General features: G+C 55.1%; 1 protein-coding gene across 3 annotated transcripts in view; it reads right to left on the bottom strand.

Annotated features, from left to right (window-relative positions):
- Nucleotides 1-329: 329 nt before the first annotated feature.
- SGSM1 (small G protein signaling modulator 1) overlaps nucleotides 330-22341 on the bottom strand; it is a 30570-nt gene continuing 8558 nt past the window's right edge. The window contains exons 3-26 of one of the 3 annotated variants that reach the window (XM_053993867.1): nucleotides 21036-21111; nucleotides 17480-17642; nucleotides 16570-16722; nucleotides 16023-16090; nucleotides 15752-15897; nucleotides 15200-15331; nucleotides 14559-14683; nucleotides 13099-13166; nucleotides 12567-12730; nucleotides 12042-12171; nucleotides 10583-10753; nucleotides 9563-9701; nucleotides 9229-9293; nucleotides 8746-8891; nucleotides 7687-7815; nucleotides 7085-7267; nucleotides 5320-5391; nucleotides 4232-4813; nucleotides 3373-3497; nucleotides 2183-2265; nucleotides 1829-1938; nucleotides 1480-1576; nucleotides 961-1128; nucleotides 330-673 (exon numbers count right to left, since the gene is read on the bottom strand). In XM_053993867.1, the coding sequence (XP_053849842.1) occupies nucleotides 585-673; nucleotides 961-1128; nucleotides 1480-1576; nucleotides 1829-1938; nucleotides 2183-2265; nucleotides 3373-3497; nucleotides 4232-4813; nucleotides 5320-5391; nucleotides 7085-7267; nucleotides 7687-7815; nucleotides 8746-8891; nucleotides 9229-9293; nucleotides 9563-9701; nucleotides 10583-10753; nucleotides 12042-12171; nucleotides 12567-12730; nucleotides 13099-13166; nucleotides 14559-14683; nucleotides 15200-15331; nucleotides 15752-15897; nucleotides 16023-16090; nucleotides 16570-16722; nucleotides 17480-17642; nucleotides 21036-21111 (3384 nt within the window). In that variant the 3' untranslated portion in view covers nucleotides 330-584. The remainder of the gene's footprint in view (nucleotides 674-960; nucleotides 1129-1479; nucleotides 1577-1828; nucleotides 1939-2182; nucleotides 2266-3372; nucleotides 3498-4231; nucleotides 4814-5319; nucleotides 5392-7084; nucleotides 7268-7686; nucleotides 7816-8745; nucleotides 8892-9228; nucleotides 9294-9562; nucleotides 9702-10582; nucleotides 10754-12041; nucleotides 12172-12566; nucleotides 12731-13098; nucleotides 13167-14558; nucleotides 14684-15199; nucleotides 15332-15751; nucleotides 15898-16022; nucleotides 16091-16569; nucleotides 16723-17479; nucleotides 17643-21035; nucleotides 21112-22341) is intronic. The other 2 variants (XM_053993868.1, XM_053993869.1) reach the window with 2 other exon arrangements.

The following is a 22341-nucleotide window of genomic DNA, read 5'->3' as shown; positions in this document are numbered from 1 at the left end:
TAGGAACAATGTACAATCCCGAGGAGAAAACAGAGCCCTAAAAAAAAGAAAATACTGAAGGGGAAGCAATGCATTGAGGGACAAGATCAAAAGAGGAATTTCTGTGATCAAAGTCCCCCCCATTACCAGCAGAACCTCGTTGTGTTGGTGAGAAGCTGAGAACTGGCAGCATCCCTGTGCTTGCAGGGCTGGCTGCCTTCCCACACCACAGGGAAGGGCTGCCCAAGGAAGCAGCCTTCCAAGGAATCAGCTTTCCCTCTGTGCCACCAAGCTCTGCTCCCCCAGCCCCCGAGCTGTGCCCTGCGATGTGGCAATGCTCAGGCAGTTTTGGTGGCCACGGCAGCTGCTCCGAGGCCAGGAAGCCACTGCCTGGTCCTGCTCCCAGCACAGGAACACACCTGGAGGGATCTTTGGTTCAGTCACTGCAGAAGGTCTGAGCCAGGGCCTGTGCTGAGCCCAGGGGACTCCCAGCTCACATAGCAGCACGTGTCCCACCACCTGAGTCCCACAGGTGTGGCACTTGGAGAAACAGGGGAAGGGAGGGGAGTCCCGGCTCTTTGGGTGCCTCGTCTGCCCCGGGTCCTTCATTTGTTCTCGATCAGAGTCTGCACTTTATAGACCAGGTCCCGAGCCAGCTTCAGGATCTGCTTGGTGTTGTGGCGCTCGGCCATTTCTGCAACACAGAGCAGACAGGTCAGGGCAGAGCAGCCCCCACCCCACAGCTCTGCTGCCCACATTCCCAGCCTCCCCTGGCAGGGACACCTGGCTCTGGAGAGCCATCCTTAACCAGCTCCCAGGATGGGGAAAGCACAGCCCAAACCTCAGCTCCCTCCAACACGTCCATTGCTGAGGAGGGCAGGTGGATTCCAGCCCCACCAGATCCCTCAGAGCTCTGGGTGTTAAACATTCCCACACCTGAGCAGCTGCCCCAAACTCAGCCCAACAGAGCACGAGCTGTACCATTGAAAAACTTGATGATGTCTGTAAAATCCATGTTGTTCTCCAGAATGATGTCCCTGTACATCTCCACCAGGGCCAGGGCAATGAAGAGCACGTAGTGAGCAGAGGAGACGTGAGCAGCAGCCCAGATGGTCTCCCAGACAGCAAAGACGTCGTCATACACCAGCTCTGTGAGCAGAGAACAGCAGTTACCACCCCACTCACCCCACCCTGGCTCACAGAGCTCACAGCAGCACTGGGGAGACAAGCAGGGTGCTTCCTTCCCACAGGAACCTGCTCTAGCTGGAGCAATAAGTCTGTAAAGAGAAATATTCTGCCCGGCAGGAGGTGACACAGGCCCCAGGACACACTCACAGAGAAGCTCAGCAGCAGCTCTGCAACAACAGGTTCTGTATCCAGACAGAACAATCAGCCAGGCATAAACCAGGGAAAAGTGAAAAGGAATTAAAAGTAAGTTTAAACCTGCTGAGAAGCCTGGAAGCAGACCCTGCTCTACCCTTGGGTGGTCTCAGCACACACCTCTCTTGAAGTCCAGGAGAAACCATCGGTAGCAGAAGTAGAAATGAGTGTAATCCCCATTCTGGTGCATCAGCTCAAAGAGCTCAGAGTCCAGAATCTGTCAAGAAAAGCAAAAGGAAACTCAGGGCTGCACACACAAGGCACCAGCCATCCCTCTGCCTACTTCCTTCCATCCCACTGCTCTCCTAATGCACCAGCTCTTGCCTCCTTTTCCTGGCACACACTGCTCCAGGCCATCCTTAGAGCCCCTGCTGTCCTTCCTGCTCCCCAACACTGAACACAGCCCCTCCAGGACCAGCTTTCCCCCTTGGGTGTGAGGAGCTGCCATCCCCATGCCAGGAATTCTCACCTGGATCAGCGACCTCATGTTGGCAAAGTGGGTGTCCATGGCTCCTCCGTGGGGGAAGTTCTGGTTCATCCTCTTCATCAGCTCGGTGAAGCAGCTGAAAGCCAGAGCCTCTGTGCAGGGAGGAGAGACATCACTGCAGGGCTGCACAGCCACTGCTGCTCCTGCAGCAGCAATGTTCCTCCAGAAAATCCAGCCTGGCTCCAGGGTGGGCTCCTGGGAGCCAGGCAGCATCACACACAAACGGGATCCTGCTCCACACCTCCAGGCACTCCACTGCAAAGGGCCACCACCCACCTGGCACATCTCCCCACAGATCCCCACACAGGGGCAGGGAAAGCAGAGCCACCCACTCACCATCATCCAGGATGACCAGGAGAGGGGCCAGCAGGTCACACATGCCCTGCACGTAGCCAATCTCAATGTGCTGCCAGATGTAGCTGTGTGAGAGAGCAGGAGAGGTGACCTGGGACCTGAGTGCCACCACCTGTCACTTCCTTTGCCCATGCCCTGTCTCCCTTCCCAGGATGCTGGGGTAAATCACACCTGTTCATTCTGTGATCCCTGTGCTGCAAATGATTAAATTCTTGTGGTGCCTCCCAGGTAAGGCACATGTGGCACAGTCCTGGATCAACACCCTGCCATGGCCACATCCAGGGTCAATCCAGGGCTGTGCCATGGCCATTGCAGGGAAAATCAGCACAGGGAAAAGCAAAATGGGAAAGCACAGCACAGTGGGTTCATTGGTTAAAGGGCAGAGACCGACAGAACTTGTTCATCTCTCATTCTCATCCTTCTCCCTCCATTCATCCCCGTGGTTCTCTCTGCAGACACTGCCTGCCTCCCGTTCCCATCCCCAGTGTCCCAGGGAGCACCCAGCCCTGCAAGGATATCTTCCCTTTTTTGGTAGCAAGGCAAAATGTGTTCGGAGAGGACTCAGATCTGCTGCTGGCACAAGGGAAGGATCTTTTCCATCCTGCCCACTGGTTTTCCAAAATGTGCTGTGCTGAAGGTCTAATCTCAGCAGAGATCTCCAGCCCTGGCTGTCGGGTGAAGTGACAGCACTGATGGAACAGCAGTTTGCAAGATGAGTAATAATATTTTAGCCTTTGCTGCCTGTGAAGCAGCAGCTGAGCTGGAGCTGGTCTGAGCCTCTGAGTGTCACTAGGCAAGCTCAGAGTCACAGGGACTCAGAAATGCAACCAGGTCTGGCTCTCTCCTGGGATTTTGGGCAGGCACAAACCATTCCAGTGCTTCAGGCACTTTCTCATTAGCACTACAGCTCTGTGGGCTGATCCTCATTAAAACATTTGCCAGGCATGCTCCAGGAAGCAGGTGGGCTGCACTGCTTCCTGGGCAGCCCAGGGAGCCCCTGCCTTGGACAAAACCCCGGATACCTCAGTCTGGGGACCTCCGCATTCTTGGAGCTGTGGCCCCAGGGCTGGGGTGATGAGGGGAGGAATGCAAGGAGCAAAACTCCATAACCACACCAGAGTTTGAGGCTCCAGCCTGCAGGTGAATCCCAGGCAGGCCCCCAGAGCCCCCACCTGCACATGACGTTGCGGAGCTTCTCCAGGTTGGCGGGGGTGAAGTACCAGTAGTTGCGGTCACAGCGCTGCACGTCCTTCTCGATGCGGTGCAGGTTCACCGTGTACATGTCCAGCAGCTCTGGCTGCCCAAAACAAGAGCAGAGTTGATTTGTTTTCCAGTAAAAAGCAGGGAGAGAGCTGCAAGGGCAGTGGAGCGACAGGGCAGAGTTTGGGTGGAAGGTGGGAGCCCCTCTATGCCCAGCTGTGGGATCAGTACTGGGTAAATGCAGGTAAATCCTGCCCCTCCACTCAGCCCCAGTGAGGCACATCTGGAGTGTGGTGCTCAGTTCTGGGCTCCACAGCTCAAGAAAGACAAGGAGCTGCCAGAGAGGGTCCAGCAGAGGCCAGAGAGATTATTTGGAGTCTGAAGTATCTCTCTGATGAGGAGAGACTGTGGGAGCTGGGCCTGGTCAGTCTAGAGAAGAGAAGACTGAGGGGGAATCTCATCAATCCATACAAACATCTCAAACCACGTGCCAAAAGGAGAGTGCCAGACTCTTTTCAATGGTGCTGAGTGACAGCACAAGGAGCAATGGCCATAAACTGAAACACAACAACATGAGGAAAAACTTCTTCCCATGCAGGGCAGCAGAGCCCTGGAACAGCTGCCCAGGGAGTGCACGGAATCTCCCTCTCTGGAGACATCCCAAACTCACCTGGACACGTTCCTGTGTCACCTTCCCCAGGTGACCCTCCCTTGGCAGGAGGGTTGGACTGGATGATCTCCAGAGGGCCCTTCCCACCCCAGCTGCTCCGTGGTTCTGTGGGTCTGTGAGGCAGCCAGGAAGGAACCCCCCCATGCCAGGTGTGTACTTACAGAGTAGGTGACACCCGTGGAGGAGAGTGCAGCTGGCTCACTGCTGGTCAGATCAGTCACAGTCAGAGAGTCCAGCTGTGGGTACAGACTCTCCATCTCTGGCTCCTCAGAGAGGTTGTCCTCACTCTCCACCAGGCTCTGCTTCTCAGCCTCGCTGTCTGCCCAGCTCTCCACCACAGTCAGGGCCACAGTGTCACTGTCACGCAGGAGCACCGCCGAGCCCTCACCCATGGGGACAAAATCCACGCTTCCACCAGTGGGAAATTCCCCTTCCAGGCTGTCTTGGCCCTGCAGCTTCTCCTGCTGGACACCGTCCATGTCCGGCGGGGCTGGCACATCGGACCCAGCAGCCTTTCCCTGGGAGCTGGATGAGGACTTGGTGGTTTCCAGGGCACTGTCCTCGTTGCTGAAGCTGCGCTCCGAGAACCCCGATGTGATGGAGAAGTTTTGGGAAGAGGGGTGCCCAGAATCAGGGGAACACGTGCCGTTGGGGACTGTGCCATTGGGGATCTTGCTCTGTTTGCCATCTTCCAGCTGAGAATCTACTTCAGTCTGTTCCACCTCATCCACAGATTCAAACACCTGCAAAGTGGGAAGACATCCCAGGCATTCAGCAAGTGTTTGGAACATGAGCAGTACATCCCCAAGAGCTGTGTGCTCATAGTGCCCATGTTCCCAGCAGTGGAGAGGGAGGAAAATCCCCCTTTAGCTTCTTCTGCCTGGATTTGAGTGAGTATTTGGTCGTTTGCACAACTCCAAGCCCACAAATCCCTGCTCCAAAGGACTATGCTTTGCTTGGTGTTATATACTGGGCAGAAATTTCAACAGGTGTTAAACACCTGGGCATGAACAGAGGGAGCAGCCCTGGGCCTTCAGGTGTGAGGCCACGGGGCAGAGCTGGCAGGTGAACACTGAACACCCCAAGCAGAGCACAGTTCTGACATTAGCAGCTCCAAGGCAGGCTGGGGACTCATTTACCTCTTCCAACACTGGTTCTGTTTGCCATAAATCACTGTGGTTGTGGTGAGGGGTTGGCCCAAGCCAAGGCAGAGCCATGGGGACAAGGAATGGAGAGACAAGGTGCTCACCTGGGTGCTGGAGCTGGAGTCGCTCTGCAGCCGGGCGTGGTTCTGCCGGCCGGAGCTGCAGCTCTGCGAGGACTGCAGGGGACAGGGAAAAGTGAGAAAGAAAAGCAAAGCAAAGCAAAGGGGTCAGGGTGAGGGACCTCAAGCAGAGGTGGCACTTCTGCGGGTGAAGAACAAGCAGAAAATGCATCCAGTAAATATCTGATCCGTGGAGGACGTTCCTGTCACACCGGTGCTGCTGCATCACCCAGCACAGTGCCCTGCCTCAGCCCCTGACACTGCTGGGAAGGTGACAAAGCCAAAGCTTTGCCAGGTCAGTGCACTTGTTCAAGTGCTGTGTGTTGGGTCTGAAGGAGCTGCTTTCCTCTGGCCTGCGTGGAGGTCACGCTGCCTCCCTGGAGTGAGAATTTCTACAAATCTCTGTCCTAATTTGGCAGCAATGCAGCTCAGCCCAGCTCAGTTTACATAAACGATGAAGTCAGGCTATAAAACAGTCCCTCCAAGCATATTCATGCTTTTTTTCCCTTTTCTTCAAGGACAAATATTGATGTTTTAAGCCAGACTCGGTGGAAGCAGCTCCTCTCAAAGTCACGAGCACCCTGTTCTGGCTTCCAGCTGAAGCACAGAGGGAAGGGCTGGGCTTTGCAGGCACCAGCCTGGCTCTGTGGGGTCCCTCTGAACAGCCACCCCACAATGAGAGCGAGTCCTCCCCATTAACTGAGCAGAGGTGCAGAGCGTGGCCATGACATCACACACAAACAACAGGATTTTAAGAAAATACAGCACATTCAGAACAGCAGCTGTCCCCACCCCTGTATTGTGGGTGTTTGCTGGGCAGGGCTCTGGTGGGGAAAGGAAGGGTGACAGTTTTCCTCCATTACCATGGGAGCACTTAAAACAGGAAATTTCAGGTTGAGATGGGAAAAGGGGGGAACTTTGTGTGTGTTCATGCTGCCAGCTCCCTTCCCAGTGCCTGATCCCAGAACAGGCACACGTGGGTCCAAAGGAAGAGCCACGGTGGAGATGCTGAGGAAATGGGAATGATTCCCAGGGCTTCAGCAAATGGAGCAGCACTTCTGCTCACCCTGAGAGCTGCATCATCCAGTTCCACCCTGCCCCTGGCTCAGATCTGCCTTCCCTGCATCTCTCCCTCTCTGGGCACACACGTAGCCTGCAGGACTGTGGCTGAGCTCATCTCCTTCCCAAAGCACTCACATAAACTTCCCAGAGGGAAGCAGATCAAATCTCCAGCGCTCACCTCCCCTCTGGGCCAGCAGCCTGAGGTCAGGGAATGCTCTGCCATGCTGGGCTCTTCTCCTCCAAGGACAAAAGTCTCATGGAAACACTCCCTGGACTCTGTTCCCAGGACTGCCTTTCCTTTCACAGGCTTTTCCCTCCACACCCTTTGGTTTGGGCTGTGGATCTCATCACTGCATTGCTAAAAGCCAGTCCCAAGGTGCTGGATGACAGAGGGGATGAGGGTGTGCTGAGGCTTCCTCCATGCTGGAAAAGGGAGCCAGGAAGCCCAGTGCTCTGCTTCACAGCCCCTCAGTGCCAGGAACATGCTCTTCCTCCTCACCCCTACTTCAAACCATCTTCCACCGAGCTAATCCTGCCCCAGGAGTGTGTCAGGTAATGAGTATTTCACTTCCACAGAACACAGCGAGTAACAAGGCACACAGGCGGGCACAGGTCAGGGGAGGAGGCTGGGCAGGACCTGTGTCTCCACCCCACACGGACTCTGGGTGGGCACTGCCCAAGCCCTCACCTCGTTGCTGATGGTCGAGTCCCTGTGCATCATCCTCTGGATGTGGGAGTCCAGACTGGCCCCCGAGGAGCACTTGGCCAGGGCTGCGGCGTGCGACTCCTTCTCACGCTGCCGGACGATGGCCTCGCAGCCCAGCCACTCTGCCATGGTGTGCTCGTAGCACGCCCGGGTCTGCTCGTCAGCCTGGGACACCAGGGGACAGGGGCTGGCAAAGGTTGTCCCTGCAGAGCCCCAAACCAGCCCCAGCTGTGCCCCACACAGGGCGGTGCCCATTTGTGTGAACTGTGGTTCGTGGGACATAGCCACCCTTACCCTGCACAAAAATTTGGATGGAAAAACGCTCATCCATCCCCTCCCTGCCCTCCCAAGGTGCACAAGGCACTGAGCATGAGGAGCTGCAGAGGCCAGTGAGAAGCTTGGCCCTACCAATTGCTGCTGATCCAAGGGTTTGCCCCACTCCTACCCACAGCCCAGTGCAGAGTGGACACGAGGCCCAGTGGGCTCAGAGGGTGGGCTCTGCTAGCAGACCCCTCCACTGGGCAGGACCAGGGCACACCTGTGAGCACACCGGGCTGCTGAGCTGGCAGCACACCCTCACCAACCTCCTTCCTCTCCGCCTCTGTCATCCCAAACTGGTAATGGCCCAGCAGGAAGGGCCACACAGCCTTCCTGATCTCGTGCTGGATCCCGCCGTAGTAGATCAGCCGCAGCAGCTCCTGGTCCTCGTAACTCTGTGGGAAGAGCCTGGGTCAGGGCACAGACACAGCCAGGGTGTATGGGTGTCCCCAGCCTGGCTGTGCCACCCATCAGCACCCCAACTGATGCCTCAGGTTTAAGCTTTTATGTTTTTCAGATTCTGTACTGCTTTGGTGTGTAGTTCTGAGCTTTATATTAGGGGATGGTAAGTTCTCTCCACAGAGCAGGTAGACAAAACAATTCCTTCTCTAGCTGGACAACTAGATCCAAATCCCAGGCCCAAGAACATGAACAACATAGACTGAAGAGAGAAAAACAAGGATGGAACTTCATAAGCTAAAGCTGTAATTGGACAATTAACTCCAATATGCAAATGGAGCAGAACTTCTAAATGTGAGAGACCCCATGAGCGGTCGCGTATTTTGTGACCATTTTGGGTTCATCTTGGGTGTAGCCCTGGCTGGGCTCTTGTGCTGCCCAAGATATATCAATTGAGGCCTTCTAATAAATACCTACTTTATCTTTTTCTAGTCTCTGTGTTAGAGAGCCCCCAGCCCCACTGCCCATGATCCCTCAGACCCCCGCCTGGGCTTAAGTAGAGCCAGAGGCTGTGGGTGGACATTTTGGCTCTCCACACCAAAGAGTGGCCCACCAGAGTCACTGAGGGCCACTGCTGTGCCCCCGAGCTGGCAGCACGTCAGGACCCCGCTCAGGACAGCAGAACCTGGGTGACAGACACTGCTGCAGGCAGGCTCTCAGCAGAAGCACTTGAAGAAGAGCAGTGCTCACTCCTCAGCTCTCACACGCCAAGGATTAGGAGCCTCAGGCTCTGTGCAGCCTGGGACAGCATGGCTGACTTCTCTCCTTGAAGAACTTCTTGACGTGTTTCAGCACCCGCTTCAGTGACACTGCCCTGGGCCCCCCGAGCCCAGCAGAGCTGGTGTGTCCCCAGGGCATGGCCCTACCGAGCTGTCCTGCAGGTATCTGTGCCAGATGTCCACGGTGAGCCCCGCGCTGGCGCTGCAGGGGACGTCGGGGGACACGATGTTGTGGTTCACCAGCGCCGACAGGTGGGTCCTCACCGTGGACAGGTGTCTGCAGTAGGCCAACCCTGCAGCAGGAACACCACACCTTCAGCTGTGCAACTCCGGGAAACACGGGGATGAAGAGCAGGAGAAGGCTCTGGTGGGGCTGGGCCCTGGGGGAGACTCCCTGCAGCCACATCCAGCCCTCGGAGCTGGGAACCTACTGGGAATCATCTTGTACCCCCAGTGCTGCTGCTCGCGGGGTCAAGGCTGAGAGGCAGAGCCCAGCTGTTTGCTCCCCACCCTGAGCACGTGCAGCAGGCTGGTCCCAGCTCCCCCAGCACCACTCCCAGCCCGGAGCCCAGGACCTCACCCCTTATCCTGTCACACACCCCAAGGAGCAGGGGGGTGACAAGTACTCACATCCATAGAAGGCCCGGGACAGGATCTGGTACTTCATGTTGTCACATAACAGCTTCAGCGGGGCTCTGCCAACAAAAACACACAGCACGTGAGGGCAGAAAATGCTCCTGTGCATCCCCTCAGCCTGGCTTTGATGCCACTGATCCAGCTTTGCCTGCAGAGATTCACCAGGAATGCTGCCTGGGTTCAGAGCAGCATTTCCTGCCGCCAGGCTCTGGAGCAGCTGAGATGTCCCAGATGAAGGGACAAGCCTCACCTCAGCCACATCCCACTGACCCTGCCATGGCTCCTGCACACTGAGCCCTGGCTCTGCCGTGCCCCTGGGCCCTCGTACCTCTCGTGGCTGCAGCCATTGGCCGGGCCCCCGTCGGAGGAGCCACTCTGGGAGCAGGAGGAGCAGGAGGATTTGCGGGTGCTGGGCTGCCACATGGGGGGCAGGACAGCCCCCGGAGCGTCCATCAGGTCCTGGGGCACTGCAGGAGGGCAGAGAGGAGCGTCAGCTGCAGCCTGGCACTGCCCTGCAGTCAGGGAGCCACAGGGGCCCAACAGAGAGAGAGCTTTCATTGGCAAATGCAGCATCCCGCTCTTCCCAAGGAGGCTCCAGCAGCCAAGCAGGAGCCACCGCAGGGAATCACAGCACTGGTGAGCTCAGGAGAAAGGAATGGGAACAAAGAGCACTGATGAGAGAGAACCATTGCTAATTAACCAGCTAATTCAGAAAGCTGATCTTAAACTGCTTCGTGCTGACCAAGGCAGAAACCCAACACCAAGGCTCCAGAGAAGGGGCTGCAGAGAGAAAACAGGATTGAAATCAGCTGCTGTCCCAGGAAGAGTGGATTACTGCAAGGGAAAAGGCCCATCCCTCAAAGGATGCCATCCAAAGTTCAGGGAAAGAAGAGAGTATCCAAATCACAAGACAGGAGATGAAGACTTGGATGAAGAGGTTGAGAGGCACAGCAGGAGCTCTGCATGTTGTCACTTGTTAATCCCTGCTTGAACTCAAAGTGCTACTGCAAAGGCCTCAGGTTCTGCTCAGGTACCACCCACACACAGCCCAGGCCACAAGGAATAATCCTTTTTACTCCTCCTTGGAAATTAAATTGTGGTAGAAATTTCATCTTCTGGCTGGGAAAAGGTGTCCTCGCTCCCCCTTGGTCTCAGTGGCTCTCCCTGCTGTGATAAGGAATAAATGACATTGGCAGGAAAAATACTGAATTATTCCCACAGAAGTCCCTTCCCCTCCCACTGAGCTGATGGGTCAGTGGCAGTCAGTGGTGACAGGGCCAGCTCTGCAGGAGCTCTCAAGTGACAACACAGGTGAGCTGAGCACCAGACCTAACCAACAGCTCATTACACTGATGCCAGGAGGTGCCCAGAGCAGCACGGAGAGCTCGGGATCTGCCAGGGAGACTCAGACACCATTTAGGGATCACCACCATCTTGCTTCCAGCTGGAATCTTCAGGATCTTCCCTCTCCCAGCAGTCACAGGTGCAAGGAATGGGTGAAAAGCACCATTAATGGCAACTAGAGACACAGAGAGAGGACAAAGGCACCAATGAAAGGGGAGAAAGGACGAATCTATGGAGAAGAGAGAATGAAGCAGTTCCATCCCTGGCTGAGGAGGTGCACAGGAACAGCACAGGCTGTGATGATGCCAGCTGAGGAGGTGGCAGCAATTCATTTCCCAGAAAATGTGGCCCCCAGCATGGAATTTTAAGGGGTAGATCAAAAGGCAGTCACAGAAAAGCACATCTCTATCTGCTGGTTTAGCTTCAATCAGGTTTTTATCTGACTCACTGAATTGTGTTAGTCAGCTGAAGGCAGGGAGAACCAAGTATAATCTCAACTGACGTTATGGAGGAGTCACAGCGGATGTAATTTCTCCCTCATAGCCTCCAAAATGTAAGAAAAAGGTTTCCATCCGATTTCAGAGCTTTTTTAAAGAACACTCCACAAAACTCCATCTAAAACTCATTCTCTCCCCCTTCTAAAGTCACCTATGATGTCCCCAGAGGTCAGGAAAAGTTCTTGGCGTCTCACAGAAGAGTGAGGACACATGTACAGACATTTCAGCCAGGTTCAGATCATTCACCACCAGACATGAAGAGGCATTTCTGGTTTGGAGAATCCAGCAGCACCCCCTCCCTCCAGTAAGGGACTGAAGACAGGTGGGTGCAGCCTGGCAGCACCCAGAGCAGGGTGCTGGGACCTCCCCTTTGTGCTGCAGGAGCCACACTGAAGGAACATCACTGCATTTAGTGCAGCCTGGGGGCAGCAAGAGAAGAATCAGCCCTAGGGGCTTGTGATGGCAGAAGGTGGCCCCCAAGTGACCAAAGTGAATCTTTTTACTGAAATTATGTGGGTATTATTAAGAGGGGTTTTTGCTGACTATGAATGCTGTTGTGCAGCTGCAGAAACAAAGGACTCAGTAGCAAGTGGAAGTTAAAACAAAAACAAAAACAAAAAAAAAAAAAAAAAAAACAAAAAAAAACAACCAAACATAGAATCATGGAATGATTAGGTTGGAAGGGAATTTAGAGATCATTTAGTTCCATCCCTTGCCATGGGCAGGGACACCTTCCATGATCCCAGGTTACTCCAAGCCACATCCAGCCTGGCCTTGGACCCTTCCAGGGATGGAGCAGCCACATCTGGCTGTTCTCTGTGCCAGGGCCTCCCACCCTCCCAGGGAGGAACGATGCCATTTAAATCAGGCAGCACCGGCACAACCAGAGCCCCTCCCCTGGAACCACCTCCCGCTTTGCCCTGTGCCCAGCTCCTCCAACCCCCCCAAAGCCTGCCCTGCACTCACCAAACTCGGTCTGTGTCCCGGGGTAGATGATCCTGAAGACATAATCTGTGGCTTCATCATCTTCCTTGTCAGACGCGGACTCGGAGGAGCCCTGGGGGCTTCGCTTCTTCAGTTTGGGGAACACCTTTCCCTGGGGAGCAGAACCTGCCCTTCACGAGCCACCCATGCCCAACCACTCCCTTCCCGAGCTCCTGCCCCACCTGCTTTGCCATGTCTGCACATTCCCTGGGCTGGAGCAGCCCCTGGATCAAGTTTTCCAGTGGCAGGTGAATCCATAACCCTGCTGGGCACAGGGTAAGTACAGCCCAGAGAGCCAAACCCTCATGGGCAGCCCTCCCACAGCACCCCCCAGCTTTCCAGAAGGGTCTGTATAGCTGGGCAAGGCCATTAGCTAAACCCAACCACCACATTTTAATATTAATTCATTGAATTTCTTAATTTTGGAAGGGGATCATTTAAAACACAGCAGCCACTAATGCCAGGCAGAGGGTCCACAGGGGAGCCCCAGCAGGAACAGGCACCCACCTTTCCCCGCTGTGACCAGAGGGGTGGATCCAGCTGCCCGTGGGGCAGGAGGCCGTTCTCCAGGCAGGACAGGAACTGCAGCAAGTGCCCTCCACGGGGGAAGCGCAGAGGTGGCCTCTGGATGCCATCCTGGCTCACCAGGACAACCGTGCCACCACTGTCTACTGCTGGCAACAGCGAGAGCAGACACGGCCATCAGTGAGGGAAACAGCACAGGCTGAGAGGCAGGAAAGCTCAGGGAATGGAAAATAGGGACTTTCTTCCTTGTGTGGATTCTCCTCCAAGTCCATGATAAGACAGGCTCTGGAAAAGGCTTGCTGGGATCACCCCCTTGGAAATCAGAGCCCTGCTCTGCAGGGAGCACTCCCAGCCAAGCACCACAGCCAGGAGCTGGGGGAAGACTTTCCTAGAAGCACTTAAATCATAGTGACCACCCAGAGCTCTGCCTGGAGCCAAAGCAGAACCGTGCCCCAGAGGTAAGGGATCGAGTGCCAGGTGACACAGCCCCCAGCAGCCCCAGCTGTGGCCTTACCCTGCTGGTGACAGTGCAGGTACACGATCTCCTCCAGGCGAATGGTCATGGCATAGTCCCAGTACACGCTGGAACAGAGGGACAGGGAGGCCGTGAGCCTCAAGGGTGTGAGAGGCTCTGCTGCTGCTCACAGCAACTCCAAACCCTGCTCCTGATCCCCTGGCAGCAGCCAAAGCCACAGAAAGGATGAGATCCCAGAGCAGTGATGCCAGCCTGATGAGTGACAACATCCCTCCAGAGCCAGGAGCTGTCCCTGCCACCTCAGCTCAGCCAGGGCCAGTCCTGTCCTGCCTGCCCTGGGTGGTTTCTCTGCCCTCACGCTGTTCCCAGACAAAGGAAATGTGTCCATGGATCCTGGCAACTGCAGGGAGGGACTGGTGCCCTGCAGAGCACCCCAAGAATCTCTCAGGAGCAGCCCTGAAGCCCCAAGGAAATGTGCAGTGAGGTCCAAGCCTGGGATGCTGCTCTGCCCCGGGGAGGGGAAATAAACCCTCACAATTTGTGGGGTTTTTCCCGAGCTCACAACAGATTTGGTCTCAGCTGCTTCTGCTCATGAACTGTCTCAGCACAGGCACCTCGAGGTGTCTGAGCAAATCTAGAACATGCTGGAGAGCTGGTGGCCACCAGACAGAGCAGGGAGGCAGGGTTTCATTCCTGTGGAGAGCCCAGCACTGCTGTCCAATGGTGTCAGCACTCAATCACATCCCACTTCTTTGCAACAAAGCAAATTTCCAGATTCTGAGCAGCAGCAGCATCTGCCACTTGATAAAAATAGTGCTTAAATAACATTAAAAACAGCTCGTGAAGGACAGGAAGGTGTGCAAGAGTGACTCCTGGTACAGTCATACTTACTGTGCCATCTGCCTCCTCTCTTCCTTGGTCACGTCTTGACACTGGGAATTTTTAGAGCTTAGGCTGATGCCCAAGGCAAGAACTCAGAAAAGGAGTGTAGAGACGAAAACAGATTTTAGGGGAGGGTACCAGGCACAACTGAATGGCCCAGGGGCCAAGAAGAAAGGGGAGATGAAAAGCACACAGGTAAACAAAACCCAAAAAAACTACAACTGACAATGAACGAAATTGAGGCCAAGCTCTGCTAAAGATCTCTAGGTCAAAGCATCAGTGTCCTAAACACTCCCACCTTCCTGGAGCCAGGAGAAACCCAGGAGCATGGTGTGCTGGGAGGGAGGGAGGGCATTCCCCTCAGAAAATCCCCCAGGGCAACAAACGAAACCACTTTGTGTGTTTTGGAACAAGTCCCACTCCCTCACTGAGCACTTCCCAGCAGAGACACATCTCACACCACCTCCTGTCACCCTCTCCCTGCCTCCTTCCCATTACAGCCTCAAGGATGATGGTGTTTCTCTGGGAAAACAGTGATGGCTTTGCATCCCAGATCCAAACTCTGCCCCAGGGGAACACTTTTCCCCCCCTGCTCTGGCACACTCGGAGCCAGTCACCTCTTCTCGTAGTCCAGGTCGCCCACGGAGCCGTTCATCAGCTGGTTGGGGGTCCACTTCAGTGCCATGATGTCAGCAGTCTGGTGAAGGGACAGATATCCCGGGATTGCCTCCATGTCATCTCGCTTGGGAAGAGAAACACAGCGACAGAGTGAGCTGGAAAATGCCAGAAGCACAACACCCTGGAGCTCAGTTGTGGCCCCTCTCACACAGCCCTGCCCACCCAGTCACAAGCAGGGAGGAACCCACTGTGTCCCTGGAAAACCTCCTAGCAGAGACTCCAGGACACCTCGAGGCCTTGGGAAAAGGCTAAGAACAACTGCCCAGCAAGGAAAACCTAATAGCTCCACCTAAAAGCAGTTTGCACTTTATTTGTTTGACTACAAGAAGCAGGACAGGACAGGAGGAGGAGTTTTGTGGTAAAGAAGGGGCAGGGAGAGGAGCCAGTGTTTTTACCCAGACTGGAGCAGAGCTCTTCCATCCCACTGGGAGGATTCATATCACCTCCACAAACACAATCTACTCACTGTCTTCCCAAATGAAAAAAGTGCTTTTCTCCATCCAAGAGCAGTTTGGGACAGAACAAGGTGCTGAGGAGCAGAGCAGTGTTTCAGAGCCCAGCTTTCCCAGCAGGCACTCACCGGCTGCACCAGGACGTTGTTCTTGCCGTACAGGAGCGTGGCTCGGGAATTCTGGTGCAGGGACTCCACGTAGTCCCTGGCAGACAGGGATGGCCTGTCATCCATGCTGCCACTGGAATGTCTTTTCTGAATCTGCAAGAGACATGCCCATGAACGTGAGGTGAGCACAGACACCCTCTGGCTTCCCACAAGCTTCTCTTGAACCTCATTCCTCCCTCAGTTATCCACTTTTGAGAGACACCACTAGAAATCTTTCCCTCAGGGTCCTCTAAGGGGATTTCTGACTCTGTCCAAGCTCAGAGAAGCCCCAGGAGTGAATTTTGTTTGCAATGCACAGAGCAAATTCAGCTTTCTGCTCATACATGATGGCCCCAAGGGACACAGCATGCAGTGCCAGGAGGGGCTGGCACGCCAGTGCTCTCCATGGGCCACGTTCCCACCACCTCTGCCTCAAAGACTTCTTATCAGAGGGCTCCACAGGCCTTTCCAAGCAAAGGGAGCCCAGATGCTGTGGATGTAGCAGGAGCAGAGAGAGGTTTATGCCCCACTCACGCAGAGCGCCGGGCGCTTGGTGGGCGAGTCCTGGCGGCAGTGGGAGCTGTGGATCCGGTGCCTCTGGACCAGCTCATCTGCTGAGGGGTCTGTCCAGAAGTGGTCAGCAGTCTTCATCTTGGTGTATTCCAGCGCACAGGGCCCCACTGTGGAGAGGAACACCCCAAACATAAGGGAGCCATCCTCGATCCCACGGCCACGGTCACCTCCCAGATCCGCAGATCACAGATTTGGGAGCATGGGTTTGGAAAGCAAGTAAAGCAAGGGTTACCCAATAGAGATGCTAGAATTGGCCCATCCACTGGATCCATCAGGAGAGCCTCCTTCTCATAGTACTTGCTAGAAGAAATAAAGGACAGCAGAATGCTGGAGCACTGCAAAGTTATATAGACAGTGGTTTAAATCCTCATCATGCCCTTCTCTTTCTGTATCTCCCCTTGATGGGGAGAGGGCAAGAAGCCCTAAACAGGCTGAGAAATTCCTGGGGAGCAGCAACCCTCCTGCAGCACATTCTCCATCTCCTAACTAACCTGTCCCAGGACAGGACACCTGAGCATGCAGATCCCAGAAGACAAAGACAATGCAGCCCTGACAACCCAGCCATCACCAGGGCCAGTGTGGCCTGTCTGTATTTCAGGGAGTGCACAGTGGTCACCAGCAGCAGGGCACCCATCAGAGTCCCCACGATGGGCACTGAGTGACACACCTGGCCCGTGCCACCCAGGGACTTCCCTGGCCCACGTGGACACAGGTGTTGCCCAGGCAGCAACACCCCCAGTGCCATGGGCAGGACATGGGTGGGCTGTGCCAGTGCTCACCTGCTGTTCTCCACCAGGTAGTGCACGATTTTATCCAGGACCTTTTCGAAGAGGGCCGTGCGGATCCAGAGGTGCTTGATGGCCTGAGGAGACAGGTTGGGCAGCTTCGGCACCTTGCGCACGTTCTCTGGGACCCCCTGGGCTTGGTTTCTCCTTTAGAGGTACAAGACAAGAGACAACAACACCACAGGCTCACCCCTGAACTCTGAGGGAGCCCAGGGTGCTCCTGCCACCAGGAGCTTGGGGGTGTTGACCATAGTGGCTGGGGGATCCCAGGGAATTAGCTCTGGAGGTGCTTCCTGTCCCTATCCCACCCCCTGCTCCAGAGGGGCCGCATCTGCATTTGTAACCAGACGTCACCAAATCAGTTCCCCACTGTAAAGACACCCCAGAACTCTGCTCTCCCTCAGCACAGTCCTCCAGCCCACACACCTTTCCACAGCTGAGCTCACAGGCAGAGCAGCTCATCTTAGGACAGCTTAAAATTCCTGCCCGCATGTAGCTGCTCCATCCATCTCCCTGCTAATTGTCCAAGGGTGAGTAATCCTCTCCCAAACAGCAGCTGAATTACTGCAGCTTCGAGCCCTGCACACCGAGACAGGCCAAACGTGGTTCCAGCTGGCTTGGTGAACTGGTCCATAAACTGTGACAGCTCAGGAGCAGCGTGCTCAGCTGTCCCTGAAGCACCAGAGCAGAGGCAGAGAGACTTAGAACTTGTCCACCCCTGCTTAAACCACAACCACAACTCAGTCTCCTAGAACAGCAACCAGTTTGGTCAAGATATTAAAAAACGCAGGAGAAGACTGAAGGAGCAATTCCTCCTGTCGAGGCTCAAGCTGGACCCAAACCACCCTTCCCACCCCAAAACCCGAGCGAGCAGAGAGGACTGGCAGCCCCGCTGGTGCCTTACGCGTTCTCAATGAGCTGCTCCAGGTCCTGCACCTTCCTGCAGAGCTCCTCTGCCAGGGGGAAGCTCTTGCCCACCTTCATGAAGAGCGCTGCGATCTTGTTGCTGCGCAGGAACCCGGCCGCCCTCCGCTTCAGCCCGAACAGCACACAGCATTCCACGGCGGCTGCAGAGAGCACAGGCCCCAGGATCAGGCTGTTCCCACTTGGAAGGACCCACAGGGATCACCCAGTCCAACTCTTTGAGGGACTGGCCACACAGTTGTTAGCACCACGCAATGTTGGCTTTAGTAGCACCATGCTCTACCCAACGGAGCCAACCTCGGGGTCACTGCAGCACCTTCCCTATGGAGTCAGGCTGAGACAGGAGGGGCTGGTCAGCCTGGGGAAGAGAAGGTCGTGTGGAGACCTCACAGCACCCCCCAGGATCTGAGGGGATTACAAGGAATCCAGAAAGGAACTGTTCATCAGGACCCCTCCTACTGGACTGGGTTGCTCTAAGCCCCATCCAACATATCCTTGAACATTTCCATGGATGGAAACTCCTAAAACTCCTCAGACAATAAATGTGAAGGCAGAGACATCCCCCACCTTGGCTTCAGGAAACTGTAATCCCATCCCACATGGGAATTAACAACAAGCACCACAGCTTCTCCAGGCAGGGCAATTGCTGTGCTGGGCAAGCAGGCTGACACTCTCCTTTTTGTGGTTTTTTGTGTTTTTTTGTGGTTTCTTGTGGATTGTGGAGAAACCAGCATCTCCCTGATGTTTTCCCTTCAGCCCAGTCTGAGGGATGGGCACAGCTGGAACAGGAGGTTTCACTCCCTCTGCTGGGATGGTGCAAGTCAGGAGCAGAAAGCTCAGGAGCAAGGACAGGCACCCTGAGGGTTTCTAAAGCAGCACAGGAAATGGGGCAATTTTCCCCAAAAAATCTCAATGTTCATAGAAGCATTTTTCTGAAAAGCTGAAAGGAACAAAGAGCCGGGGGATAAACCACAGGCAGTGCCAGCAGCTCAGTCTGGCTTTGGGAACTCCATTGGCACTCAGGGACACCGGGACTCATTAAGCCCCTGTGGAAGGCTGTGCCTGACTCCATGTCCTGAACTGTGCTCAGAGGCACTCACCAAACCCCAGTGAGTGCCCAGACAGCCCCAGACACCTTCCCTGCCCTGCCAGGGTGAGCAGGGATCCCGGGAACCAGCGATGACTCCACAGAAAGGCACGCACACACGCACAGGCTCCGCTGGCAGCTCGTTCCCAACGCCCCCTGGGAGGGCTCAGGATGGATGTCTAGTGCCAGACACAGACTGATTAAACAGGCTGATCAAAGCACTGGAAAATCACACGGACCCACAGTCCTCAGGCCCTTGATCCAGGTGTGACAATGAGTTCTGCTCCCTCCTCCCCGGGAAGCCAGCGCTGCTGAGCTGAGCCCGGATGCTGCTTCACCCCCTGCCTGGAAAGGCACGCTTCCCTACAGCTGAACACCTCCATGGAGACACAGAAAAAGGCATTCCATGCAGCCCCATCACAGCAGCTCCCAGGCTGGGAGAGGCTCATTATCCTGCCTTGATCCATGCCTGAGCTCGGTGCCGAGCAGCAGCATCCAAGGGGGGACGAGACACGGCCTGTGCTGGCAGAGCAACAAGAGATTTGGGCCAGCCCAGCCCTGCTGAGCCCCAGCAGCCAGGCAGAGCCACTGCATGGACATCTGGCTTTGAAAGCAGGCCCTGCACAAGCCCTCCCAAAGCCCAGAGGGCTTCAGCTGCCGGAGGATTATGTGCAGCTGCAAATAAAATAAAACCCAAACTGCTCCATGGCTTTGCCAGAAAAGCCAGCATCTCCCTCATTTGTCCTATGCTCCACGGCTGAAATACAAGTTGCAAACAGCCTCACCTGCCTGGGACTGCACCCAGGGGTGCCCATTTGGAGTGCTCAGCTCAGGCTGGTGCTGAAAGCTCAGGTACCCACAGGGGGTGAGCAGCCAGGGCTGCTCCTGCCCAGCTGCACTCCCAAAAAGTGAGCTCCCAGTGCCACCAGTTCCATTCCAAATTCCCAGCTGACAAACAGGAGCACTGGTGCTCTCACTGTGCTCAGGTCACAGGCAGCACATCCCAGCTCCTGCCAGGCAGGGAGAAATCTCAACTCCTGCCAGGCCTCTGGCACAGAGCACCAAGACAGAGCTGTCAGCAGCATCTGTTCCCAATGCCAGATCTGAACCAGTGCTAAACACCTCTCCTGCTGGCCAACTATAGGGAAACATGCAGCTTCCACAGGAAAAACCCTCCCGGTGCTCTACTAAATCCAGGGGTGATGGCAGGGTTTTTAAATCGGACGAGTTTTGGAGCTCAGTTGTGTCACCACTGCAAAGAGATTCTCCTCATCCCTCAGGATAAACCTTACAGCAGAGCCAGGACACACAGGATGTCATCTACAGCAGATGCACATGGTGCAGGGGCCCTGCTCAGCTACACCCAGGTAAGAGGAGCTTTGACTCCTGGCAAAAGACCGAAGATATTCCTGAGCTCTGACGTGATCCAAACCCCTCGGGCTGAGCAGCCTTGGCTGACGTGGACACCAAACCCTGGGCTCCCCATCAGCCTCCCAGGGCAGCCTGGATGTGACAGATGCCAGCTCGTGTTTGTCTGCTCCAAACCCCCCCTCACAGCACCAGGGGGGCTGCTGCCCTTCCCTGCCAGACCCCTGCCTCCATCCCGAGGGGTTTGCGCTGCGCCGGCTGCGCAGAGGGCTCCGTGAGGAGGGCTCTGCTGGGAAAGCAGCTCTCTCCAGGGAAAAGGGCAGCTCTGGCAGCCAGAGCCAGGCTTGCAGCACGCTCTGCTTGGCAGGGAAAGAGGTTATTTATAAGCTCACCCAGCTCCTGGAGAGCCACGGCACTGGGGAAGGTGAAGGAAGCATTCCAGTGAGAGGAACAGCAGATGGAGCAGGAGGGGAACACCAGGAAGCAGGGAAATGCAGCAGCATCTTAAGAGGCCAGAAGGAACCAAGGAGCCCTTCGTGCCTGGATGCCTCAGCCCCCCTGTCACAGGAGCCTATAAATAATCCTAGCTTGAGAAGCCTCGTGCTGCACAGAAAAGCAGGGAATGAGTCACACCTGGAAGTCTGCTCTGCTCTTTCGACCCCACGCAGGGGCCATGGGCTGGGAACAGGCTCCTGGGTGACTTTGATGTGAGGGCCCAGCAGAAAGGAGAAAGCCCAGCCTCCTTTCCATAAACTCCTATTCCAGAAAAGATTTGGACTTGACAGACTTTCAGTTGGATCAATTCTCAAGGGAATTTAAAGATAAAGTATTGTTTCTAGTCCTTCCTCAATGGCTGCACACACTGCCAGCATCCCTCCCTCTTTTGACACATCCCTGTATATTTGAAGCACAAAGACCTCAGGGACTCTGACCTCTGCCAGAACAATCCATCCTCTGGCACTCCCCATTTCCCGAGCCCAAGGTCCTGGATTGTGGATTCCAGGTTCCCAGGAATGGCACAGCGTGGGCAGGGGATGCACAGCACCAAAATCCCCAGTCCAGGCCAGCATGGGAGACTCACCACAAAAGGAGATGATGTGGCTGCTGTCCTCATGCACAAACTTCCTCGTCACAGCCTCCTCCATGATCTGCTTCACCTGCAGGACAGAGGCAGTTAGGGAAAAAATGGAATTTCAGCCATGGACCTGCGGTGGGGTGGGTGCACAGGAACCTCCTCTGCTCCCAGGTTTTCCCAATGGCACAGGAGATCTCATGGAGGATTGATGCAGCTGAGCATCACCAGCTACTTCAAAAAGGTATAAAAAAAGGGTTGTTTAATTTCTGAGAAACTTCACAGTAGGAAAACAATGAGCCGAGGATTAACTGAGGGAACTGAGCATCACTTAGATAAAAGTCATCTAATAAAGGTACCCAAATTTCATAGTTAAGGTTTTTACAGCATTGTTCTGTTCTCTCATTTTGTTTGACAAATTTCCTGTGACACAGCTGTCCCAAATGACTGCAACTCTCCGTCAACGCCTAATTCAGCGATCACCTGGCACCAGCTGTGCCCAGGAATTCCATTTGCACAGCAGTGCCAGCAGCTCTGCCCTCCCTGACTCACAACTGGCACTCAGCTGACCCAGAGGAAGCTATCACTTAGTGCTCCTCAGGGGCACAATTAGGGGACAAAAACAAACAGGACCGCACACAAACTAGGAGGGTAATTGCTGCAGGGAGCAGACAGGAGGTCAGACCCAGCAGGTCGGGTCTGGCAGCAGAGTGGTGACTTCCATCCCCAGCTGTCACTCTCCCTAATCCTGCTGCAAGCAGCCAAAGCCCAGCTGAATCTTTGCTCCTTAAACATTCAGTTCCCAACCACTTTTCCTTTCAAGCACAGCTGCCAGCATGCCTGGATCTCATCTCCCAGTGCCTCTGTAACATCTTGGTTTTGGAAAACACAGGGGAAAGTGTTGCCAGCACAGAGCTGAGGGTGTGAAGGAAGCTCTGCTTAGCAAGGTGTTCTCCCTGAGGGCACAGGGAGAAGGAAAATACAGCAGGTCAAGACTTGGCCAAGCAAACCTTGGCACGAATGAGAGACCTTTAATGGCACCATTTGGGGAATTAAACTCCTCTGCAAGGTATAATCAAGGTCAGTTATGCACGGCTGACAGCTCCATAAAGGAAATCCTGAGTATGGATTAAGAGCGGAGTGCTCTCTGAGCCAAGAGCTGCTCTGTCAGAGCCATCAGGTGAGATCCCAGCCCTGCTCAGTGACTGACAGAGCCCTGAGACTTCCCTGGATGCCAGCAGCTGGGATGAGCTGGTACTGAGTCAGGAAGTCACAGCAAGGAACATCACTGAGATGTGGAACTCGGGACTCAAAG

This window comes from Vidua macroura, chromosome 18 (genome assembly GCF_024509145.1).
Source record: "Vidua macroura isolate BioBank_ID:100142 chromosome 18, ASM2450914v1, whole genome shotgun sequence".
Lineage (NCBI taxonomy): Eukaryota > Metazoa > Chordata > Aves > Passeriformes > Viduidae > Vidua > Vidua macroura.
Note: the sequence above shows the minus strand (reverse complement) of the source record. Positions and strands in the feature narration are given on the sequence as shown.